Source organism: Microtus ochrogaster, chromosome 17 (genome assembly GCF_000317375.1).
Source record: "Microtus ochrogaster isolate Prairie Vole_2 chromosome 17, MicOch1.0, whole genome shotgun sequence".
NCBI lineage: Eukaryota > Metazoa > Chordata > Mammalia > Rodentia > Cricetidae > Microtus > Microtus ochrogaster.
In genome coordinates, this window is record NC_022019.1 from 11,401,574 (window position 1) to 11,411,780 (window position 10,207).

General features: G+C 45.1%; 1 protein-coding gene across 1 annotated transcript in view; it reads left to right on the plus strand.

Annotated features, from left to right (window-relative positions):
• The first annotated feature begins 4,320 nt into the window (after positions 1-4,320).
• The window catches only part of Bnip3l (BCL2 interacting protein 3 like), a 23,747-nt gene continuing 17,860 nt past the window's right edge, over positions 4,321-10,207 (plus strand). Inside the window, exon 1 of the mRNA XM_005355476.3 lies at positions 4,321-4,518. Within this exon, the coding sequence (XP_005355533.1) occupies positions 4,422-4,518 (97 nt within the window). The 5' untranslated portion in view covers positions 4,321-4,421. The remainder of the gene's footprint in view (positions 4,519-10,207) is intronic.

A 10,207-nucleotide genomic window follows, 5' to 3' on the forward strand; every position in this document is an offset into this window, starting at 1 on the left:
GCGCGCGCGCGTAGGTCTGAGGACGTGCTGTGGGAGTGGGTTCTCTCCTTTTACCATGTTGGCCCTGGGGCTTAGACTCAGGTAGTAAGTGCAGGCATCTCACCAGAGGAAGATTTTTGTCTTTAAATGCACATAAGTGTTTGTCTGCATATATGTCTGTGTACCGTGTGGGTGTCTCATCCCCAAGGCCAGAAGACAGCATTGAATCCCCTGTGAGCCATTGTGTGGATGTTTATCTGAGTCCCCTACAAGATCATCTAGCCTGCTTAACTCCTGAACCATTCCGCCAGGTCCTGAAAAGGAGTTCTTAAATCTCATGGTTCATTCGTTTTGTTTTGTTTTTTTCATATGGACTATTTTTTGATGTCTTTTAAAATTTTTGCCCAATTCAAGATTTGAAAGACTAGATTTTACATTTAGGTCTATGACTCATTTGATATTTTTTTTTGATATGTTGTATAAAACATGAAAGTTGAGAAAAGTGGTGGAGGATCATTTTTCTTCACAATGTTTTGAAATTCAATTAACTATTCACCTGTGAGACCACCTGAAATATTCCATTAATATATAGATAGGTCTATGTTTTCCCCAACACTATATTGTCTTGATTACTGTAGTAAAGAAATCTGGAAATAAAATATATATGAATAATTTTTTAAAAAAATTGTTTTGCTATTTTAGGCTTTTTTTTTCTTTGCTGAGTTGGAGGTGGTTCATAATTTTTTTTTTCATGGAGGTTAGAGAAAGGGTTTAGAAGTTGAGCACGCTGGTTGCTTTTGTAAGGGACCATGTTCAGTTCTCAACACCCAGGTGGGATGGCTTGAAGCTGCCTGTAATTCCAGATCCAAGGCATCTGATGCCTTCTGGTTCCCACAGGTACTGCTTTTACATGCGCAAACCCATATTCAGATATGCATATATAGTCGTCCTTTTTTAAAACAGAGGTTTCAGTAGATTTAGGCATAGGCACCAAAGAGAGAAGCACTCAGAAAAGTATCCAACTGTTTAAGTTTCTTTACATATTTCTATACACAGCTTTAAAAAAGTTATATTAGCATTATTTTGAGGTTTTTTTTCCCCTACAACGCTGAGGAACAAACCTACGATTGTCTTCATGCAAATATTTTTTTATTTGTTTTGAGACAGGGTCTCACCATGTAATTCTAGCTTTCCTGGAACTCACTGTATTGACCAGGATGGCCTCGAACTCACGGAGATCTACCTGCCTGTGCTTCTTTGGTTCTGGAATTAAAGGCGTGTGCCACCATACCTGGTGATACTTTGCTTTTTTATCTAAATTGAATTGTTGTACACTACTTTACTTGGTAACGGAATTATCTCAAATAGTGAAGAACTGAGTGGTTAGTAAGCTGGGGTGTCGTATTCAGTCTTGTGTATCTAGGAAAGAGAAAGCTCACTCTCGTTTCATTCCCACTTTTCTTTCTACAAAAAGTCAAGTCCTCACACAGAACACTTACTAAAATGGTAGGACAAGCTCCAATAGAATAGAATTGATCTGGGAATATGTCCTCTGATCAAAATAAAGTAATTTTTTTAACACCTGAAAATCGTGGTTTGGTAGTTAAGTGGGTAGTAAAAAACAAAACATTTAAAACTACTTTAAACTTTTTAAAGGAAGCATCTAAAATGGGGCTGGAAAGATGGCTCAATGGCAGAGTGCATACTGCTGTTGCAGCGGCCCTCCTTGCAGAGGACATGAGTTGTGGTCCCAGCACACATAACGGGGTATGATCACAAGCCACTTTTAACTCCAGTTCAAGGTGGATCCCATTGATGTCTCTGACTTGCACAGTACCTGCACCAGCGTACATCTCCACACAGGCAAATATAATTTAAAAAGATAAATCTTTTTTTTGTTCATTTTTGTTGTTTTGAGATGGTTTCTCTGTGTAGTCCTGGTTGTCCTGGGACTGGCTCCGTAGATCTGGCTAGCTTCTGGTGGGAATATAAGCATGCCCCACCATGCCTGGCTAAAAATAAATCATTAATGAGAAGTATCTAAAAGAAATATGGCTGGCAATATAACTAAAGTGATAGAGCACTTTAAAAAAATTAACAAATGCTGAGAAATATGAGAGGAAGTCGTGTGCATTCGTTCAAGAGGCTATGTCTCAGCTCCAGTTGTGACACACCTTTAATACCAGCATTTAGGAGACAGGCAGGTGGATCTTTGAATTTGAGGCAGCCTGCTCTACAGAGCAAATTCCGGGATAGCCAGGGCACACAGAGGCATGGTGGCTCACACTTGTAATACTGGTGAGTAGGGGGCCGAGGGAGAGCTGTCAAGGCTGGAGATCAGCCTGGACTTCATAGTGAGTTCCAAACCAGAATGGGTTACAAAGTGAGACCTTGTCTCACAAAGGCCAGCAAATGAAATAGATCAATAGATAGATATCATTGGGTCAGTTGGCTATGAAGTTGAGAAAAATCAAAGGCAGTTTACAACTTAATTTCAGGAGAATTGAGGGAGCATCTAATGAAAAACTAAGCCTAAGAGAGAATTAGGGTTTTACAATAAATTCATAATCTTTAAAAAGTTATTATTAGTGGGACAGTGGTGGTGCACACCTTTAATCCCAGCACTCGGGAGGCAGATGTAGGTGGATCTCTCTGAGTTCGAGGCCAGCCTGGTCTACAGAGGGACTTCCAGGACAGACTCCAAAATTACAGAGAAACCCTGTCTTGAAAAACAAACAAATAAACAAAAAGTTATTACTAGCGGGGCAGGAGATGGTTAAGCAGTTTAGAGCATGTACCACTCTTAGGACCTGAGTTTGATTTTCAGCACCTCAGTGGGGCGGCTCACAGCTTCCAGGAAGTCTAGTGGTAGAGCGATCTGATACCTCTGACCTCTAAAAGTACCTCCACTCCAACACACACACTTGTATAATTTGAAAAAAATCTTAAATTGTGTGTGTGTGTAATCATAGGAGGAGGGCACATGCTATGGTCAGAGGACAACTTTGTGGAGTTAGCTTTCCGTTTACCCTGAGTTCTGGGAGAAAGAACTCAGTACCCAGTTTGTACAGCAAGCACCTTTACCAGCTGAGCCATCTCCCTGGTTAGTCTTAGCTTTAATAACTTGGTGTGTGGAGGGGCGGTGGTGGCGCACGCCTTTAATCCCAGCACTTGGGAGGCAGAGGCAGGCGGATCTCTGTGAGTTGGAGGCCAGCCTGGTCTACAAGAGCTAGTTCCAGGACAGGCTCCACAGCAGAGTAACTCTGTCTTGAGGGGAAAAATAGTGTGTGGATATTCCTAGACCATAAAAAAAAATAGACAAGTACTTGAAAAATTTCAACTCCTGCAGACTGAAACAAAAGACAAGTACCGTATTGAGAGAAATTTTTCCTATACAAAAATAGGATCAAGGAAACTTGGCAAAGATACAATGTAGGAGTATTTAGGAACATTAAGTAACAGTGTCGGGAGCATATAAGATGTAGGTCATTTCCAGAGATAGGTGTCAGGGTTTTTTGTTTTTGTTTTTTTTTTTTTTTTTTCGAGACAAGGTTTCTCTGTAGCTTTGGTGCCTGTCTTGGAATTAGCTCTTGTAAACCAGGCTGGCCTCCTCGAACTCACAGACATCCGCCTGCCTCTGCCTCTCGGGTGCTGGGGTTAGAGACAAGCACCTCCACAGACCGGCAAGTGTCAGGGTTTGGGTAAATCTTTTTGTTTGTTTTGTTTGCTTTTGCTTTTTAATTTGTCTTTGAAGGTAAGGGCTTGGTGTATAGCCTAGGCTGCCGGGAACTCTCTGTCCTCCTGCCTCAGCCTGCTGGAGGGTTGGAATGACAGGTGTGCGCCACGCCCAGCTATTATTGATTCTTCGTCTCTAGGATCGTATGTTATCTTTGCAATTAAAATTTCAGAAATTCCAGCAAGGTAATTCGCTTCAAGGTACTTCACGTGGTGTCCTGTGGGAGGCAGGGATAGACGTTTCACCAAGGGGAGGAACTAGGGTTTTCTGCTTCTTTAAAGCCAGGCTTGAGTTCTTACGTGTACGCTGCAGGCGTGGGAGGGGCTCCATTCACGCCCCGTGCTTCCGGGGTGCACTGCCCTCCCTCTGCTCGACACGACGCCAACTGCTTAGCTCAGCCCTCCTGGCTTAGTGCGACTGTCAGGAATTCGTTCCCGGCGCAGGTGTCAGTGCTACTCCGGCACCCGCAGGTCCAGACCAGCCCTCGAATGCCCCGCCCCAGCCCGAACCGAACACGCCCCTCCCCGCCCAGACCCCGCCCCCTGCCGCCTGTGTTGTCATCACGTGGTCCGGGAGGGTCCTGATGTCACGCGGGGAGGGACTGCGCAGGCGCAGAAAAGGGGGCGGGGGGACTCGACTTGTTGTGTTGCTGCCCGAGAGCCGGATACTGTCGTGCTGCGGCCGCGGCGCTCCCAGTCTCCTGACCATGTCTCACTTAGTTGAGCCGCCGCCACCCCTGCACAACAACAACAACAACTGCGAGGAAGGGGAGCAGTCCCTGCCGCCGCCCGCCGGCCTCAACAGTGAGCGCGGGGCCGCCGGGCTCGGCGGAGGGATGGGGGAGGAGGAGCCGTTCGGTCGCCGCCGCCGCCGTGCGGGAGGGGAGGGGGCGGGAGCAGACGGCAGCGCCATTGGTCGAGGCCGAGGCTGCGCGTGTGACTGACAGCGGCTTGCTCCGCTCAGGAGCAGGCGCTCGGCGCTGGCTCGCGGCCTGCGCTCTGGGCGCTGAGGCTTAGGGTCGCGGCGGGCGTCGGAAGCGGGCGGGCGGCGCGCGCAGCTGAGGGCGGCGGGCTGGAGCTGGCGGGCGGAGCGGGTCTGGGGACGTGCGGCGGAGACGCCAGGAGATGGACGCGGCCGGCCGAGCGTGGCGGGTGGACGTGCGGCAGCGCAGGTGTGCGGGGCTCGCCTGCTTCCCCACGCCAGTCCAGGGGTCACTGAAGTTTTGTGTAGGGTGCTTGTTCCGTCCCCCCCCCCTTTTTCCCTGAAAATTTCCAAAGTTTCTTAAGTTAGGTTTTTATTGTTTTGGTTAACCATGAATTTTTAGTTTATTTTACTACTTTTCTGTTTTGAGACAGTCTCATGTAGCCCAGGCTGGCCTCGGACTCGCTGATTGGCTGGTGATGATCAGAACTCCTGATCCTCCTGCCTTCCACCTCCCAAGTTCTGGCATGATAGCCACCATACTGGGTACTTTTCGAGTGTGTTTTTGTGTAAATGGATTGAGTGCCCAGCACATCCCCTCAGATCACACCATCAGGTGTCGGCAGTGGACTTCAGGAAATACAGTAAACAACACAACAGACCCAGGGCAGAGGCACTGGCAGTTGAAGGCTGCCAGTCAGGATGGAGTTGCAGTCAAGTGTAGTGCCCTTCTAACAGACATCTTGTCCCCAGAGTGTCCCCTGTTGTGAGATCGACTGTCCTTCTTGCCCAACCTTTCTGTATGTGCTTCGTGTCTTATGAAAGAGGTAGTGGGGGGGTTGGCATATGGCGAGATGAAGTTTAAAAGCCATTTGGATGCTTAAAGGTCAGGCAGTGTCTTTCATAAGAGGGGTGCTTCAGACGTAGCCAGAACAGTTTGGTAAGAGCTGTTGCTCAGCCTCCAGGATGGGAAGAACATTTATCTTCGCCCATTGTAGTGGCACATATCTGTCATTTCCAGCACTGTCATGGGCCCCAGAGTAAGACTGTCTCAGGAAGCAACAAAACCAAAAAAAAAAAAAAAGTAAATAAAAAGAAATAAGATATTTTAAGGTGTTCTGCCCTATCCCATCTTTTTGATAGGCCTCGTCTCTAAATGCTGACTTTAAAAAAGATATAGTCAATGTGTAATCAAATGTTACTCATATCACATAATACAGAATTTAGATTTTTTTAACCCATCTTTAGCATACATTTTTAGAAATGGTTAGGCTAAAGAGATCCCTGGTCTGTGTTACTTGTAGAAGCGGTGGCTCTTGTTTTGAGTCCCATGGAGCTTTCAGGATCCTTCTCTAGTGTTGGGCATGCTCATTTCTGTGTGTACCTTCTGCCTGGGCCAGTCACCTGCTTCTTTTTTAGTGGTTCTTACAGAAGCAGGTGAAGCCCCAGCCTCCGTGTGATACCAGATGTTCTTTGAGAAGTCTGCTAGACAGAAAATATTATACCGGGGCCAGGCTGCACTTCTCAGAGTCATCAGAGGTCTGCTGGGCGATGCCAGTTTTAACTATTGGCCTTGCCTCTTCTTTTGTCTGTCTTCTAAAGCTCATCACATAGCCCTGAGTTGAACAAAACAAGCTTTATTGATTTCGCCGAGTGATTTTTTTTTTAAGGCGCTAAGTGAAACAACTTATTCAGGCATCTAATACTATCTGAATTCCTGATAAGTCCAAGTATTTTGCTGGCTGCAGTTCCACAATTGTCGAAAACAGGAGCTGAAATGAATGCAGATTATTTCTGACTTGAGATTTTTGTCTTTAGTTTAAGGGTCATGGTAGAGGGATTTTTGTATGGATGTGTCTGCATGTATGCATGTGCTCCGTGTTCTTGCCTGGTGCCCACCGGGGCCAGGAGAGGGCATCAGATTCCCTGGTACTGGAGTTGCAGATGGTTGTAGTAAGCTCTATGTCATGCTGGAAATCAAACCCAGGTCCTCTGGAAGAGCAGACTCTTCTCTTAATTAACTGTTGAGTCATCTCTCCAGCCCCACAGCAGAGGTTTGTTTTTGTTTTGTTTTGTTTTTCAAGGCAGGGTTTCTCTGTAGCTTTTGGAGCTTGTCCTGGAACTAGCTCTTGTAGACCAGGTTGGCCTCGAATTCAGAGATCCGTCTGTCTCTGCCTCCCGAGTGCTGGAATAAAAGGCGTGTGCTAACCACCACCTGGCCCCACAGCAGTTTTAATAGCAAATATTGAAATTTCTTAAAGATTATTTTAAATTACCTACGTATCAAGTACAGATACCCATAGAGGCCAGAAGAGGGCGTGGATCCTTGAGAGCTAGAATACAAACTGAGGGGTTGGGAATCAAACTCTGGTCCTCTAGGCTGGGTGGTGGTGTCACACGCCTTAATCCTAGCACTCTGGAGGCAGAGGCAGGAGGATCTCTGTGAGTTCGAGGCCGGCCTGGTCTACAGCGCTAGTTCTAGGACAGCTAGGGCTGTTAACACAGAGAAACCCTGTCTCGAAAAACAAAAAAAACTTCTGGTCCTCTGTAAGAGCAGAGTATGCTCCTAACAGCTGAGCCATCTTTCCAGCCCAAATTGTTGATGCATATGGAACAGTGAAACTTTTCTCCGATTCTGTTGTTTACTGCTGTGGCGGGACTGTTCAGTTTTATTACAAATTGGAAGACAAAACCCAAACTTTTCCCAAAGTTAAAAGAATGTTTCCAGTCACTTTTCTGATTAAGAAAACTGTCAAGTTTCTCAAGAGATGAGTGAGACACACTACAGAAATGTCATAAGGAACATCAGAGTATTGTAATTCTTGTGTAATTGGAGTTACTGCCTTTCCTTTTGACAACTCTTCACAGACAGTGCCCTTGCTGTTCCCCTGGTAAGAAGTTCAGGCTGTGGCACTGCCTTTCCAGTCTGTAGTGTGTTGTGCCCACAGCGCAGAACAATGCTGGGGACTGTTACAGGGTTATCTGGGGTCCTAGCATTAAGTACCTGAAACAAGCAGGCAGAAGAAAGGCTTGGAGGACCCCTAACTGTGTTCCAGTGACATCAGAAGCCTTGAAAAGTTGGAAGAAAATAACTGTTTCCTGTGATATGTAAAGATTTAATTGTTGGTGGACGCTTAGGGTCTGCAAGCCAATCAGTTACTGGTCAGGAATTTGTGTGCCCACTTCTGCCATTCTAGAAGATTTCAACTAGAAAATAAGTCAGCATGGCTTTGTGCACTTCCAACATGTAAACAGTTCTTTGACAATAATAGCTTTGGCTCTTTCTTTAAAGCTTGCATGTCAGGAAGAGTACTGACTGGAGGTGGTTTCCTTTGTGTGTTTCTTGGATGACATGAAATCTTTACAGTGTTTCTTTTCCAAGTAAGAGGGGACTTTGTGAGGATTTGGGCCTAGTTAGCACATTAAGAGGACCTGATTGTAAATGAGCAATTTAGGTGGAGAGAAGGTGTGTCATTTGTCTGTTAAAACATAATCCTAGCACTGGGAAGGCTGAAGCAAGATCGTGGCCTAAGGTAACCTAGAGTGAGGTTCCAGGACAGCCTAGGCTTGTAGTGAAAGACAGTAATAAAAGAAACGAGCCCCTCCACCTGTTTCCTTTTTTTGTCTCATATTCAGAAGATAAAGTTAATGCTTTTTTTTGGTTTTTCGAGACAGGGTTTCTCTGTGGTTTTGGAGCCTGTCCTGGAACTAGCTCTTGTAGACCAGGCTGGCCTCGAACTCACAGAGATCCGCCTGCCTCTGCCTCCCGAGTGCTGGGATTAAAGGCGTGCGCCACCACCGCCCAGCCTTAAAGTTAATGTTTTAAAAGTTTCTATTTCTAGCTGGGCATGGTGGTGTATTCCTTTAATCCCAGCACTCAGGAGGAAGAGGCAGGAGGATCTCTGTGAGTTTGAGGCCAGCCTTGTCTACAAGAGCTAGTTCCAGGACAGGCTCCAAAGCTACAGAAGAAACCCTGTCTCGAAAAACCAAAACAAACAAACAAAGTTTTTATTTTTGTTATCAACACCAGATTATTTAGTTTTGCTTTAAGACTTGGTCTTCTTGTGCAGCCAAGGATGACCTTGAGTTTGTAGCAACCCTTCTGCCTTGGACCCCCACAGCTAAGATTACAGGATTCCTTATAAGGAATGTGTACCTAACTTTCCCTGTGACTATGCATGCTTCCATAGAGAGTATTTCTGGGGTCAGGGAGATGGCTCCATCATTGAAATGCTTGCAAGCATGAGGATTTGAGTTCCCCAGAGCCTATACCAGGCATGATGGTCCACACTTGAGATCTTGGCTTTGGGGAGGCAGAGATGAGTAGATCCCAGCAAGAAGGCCTGCTGGCTAGCCAGCATCATCTAATTATCAACTTTTAAGTCAGTGAGAAATCCTGTCCCAGAAAACAAGGAGGAACTGCCTGAGGGTGACCTTTGACCTCCATACATACATGCAATCATACAGATACACATGCACACATACTTTAATTGTCTCTAAAAGACTGCTGCTGAGTTAAGAATAACTTTTAAAGGCTTTTGTTACATATAGCCAGATAACCTTTCAGAATGTTTCCTCAAGCCCTCAGCATAATAAAATATTTGGAATATAGTCTTCTGGGTAACTACTAAGCATTGTCATTGGCTAATGGTTAAAAATGTGCTGTCTTTATGGAAAGTGAGATTCTAAGTAGCTGGAGAGTGAGTTCTCAATGGTTAAGAGCATTGACTGCTCTTGAGAGGCTCAGGTTTGATTCCTAGCACCCATATGGGGCTCCAGTTCACAGGGGCTCTGACACCCTTCACAGGCACCAGGTATCCATACACATGAAATTGTAAAAGAAAAATTTAAAATGAGATTCAGGATATTCAAAGGAATGCGCACATACTAACATTTGAAAGGCACATCAGAATTTTAAGTGCAAATCGATATTTGGTCGGTCAGTGGTTCTCAACTTTTCTAATGTGGTGACCTTTTAACACAGTTTCTCATGTTGTGCTGAACCCCAACCATAAAATCCTTTCTTGCTACTTCATTACTGTAATTTTGCTACTGTTATGAATCATAGTGTAAATATCTGGTATGCAGGCTGTCTGATAATACGGCCCCAATGGGGTCATGACCCACAGGTTGAGAACCATGACACAGAGGACCATATATACAGTACAATTCCAGTTGTTTATTTAAATTTTTTTCAGCTGGGCAGTAATGGCACAATTATTTTATCCCAGTACTCGGGAGGCAGAGGCAAGCGAATCTCTGTGAGTTTCAGGCCAGCTTGGTCTACAAAATGAATTCCAGGACAGCCAGGACAGTTGCACAGAGAAACCTTTTCTTCGAAAAACAAAACAAAACAATTTTTTCTTTTGAGGCCAGCCTTGTTTACAGAGTGAGTTGTAGGACAACCCGGGGTACATAGAGAAAACCTGTCTCAGAAAACTATAAATAAATAAATAAATAAATTTTCTTTATTTTTTTTAATTTTTATTTTATGTACGTTGGTGTTCTGCCTGCAGGTGGATCTCTATGAGTTCGAGGCCAGCTTGGTCTACAAAATGAATTCCAGGACAG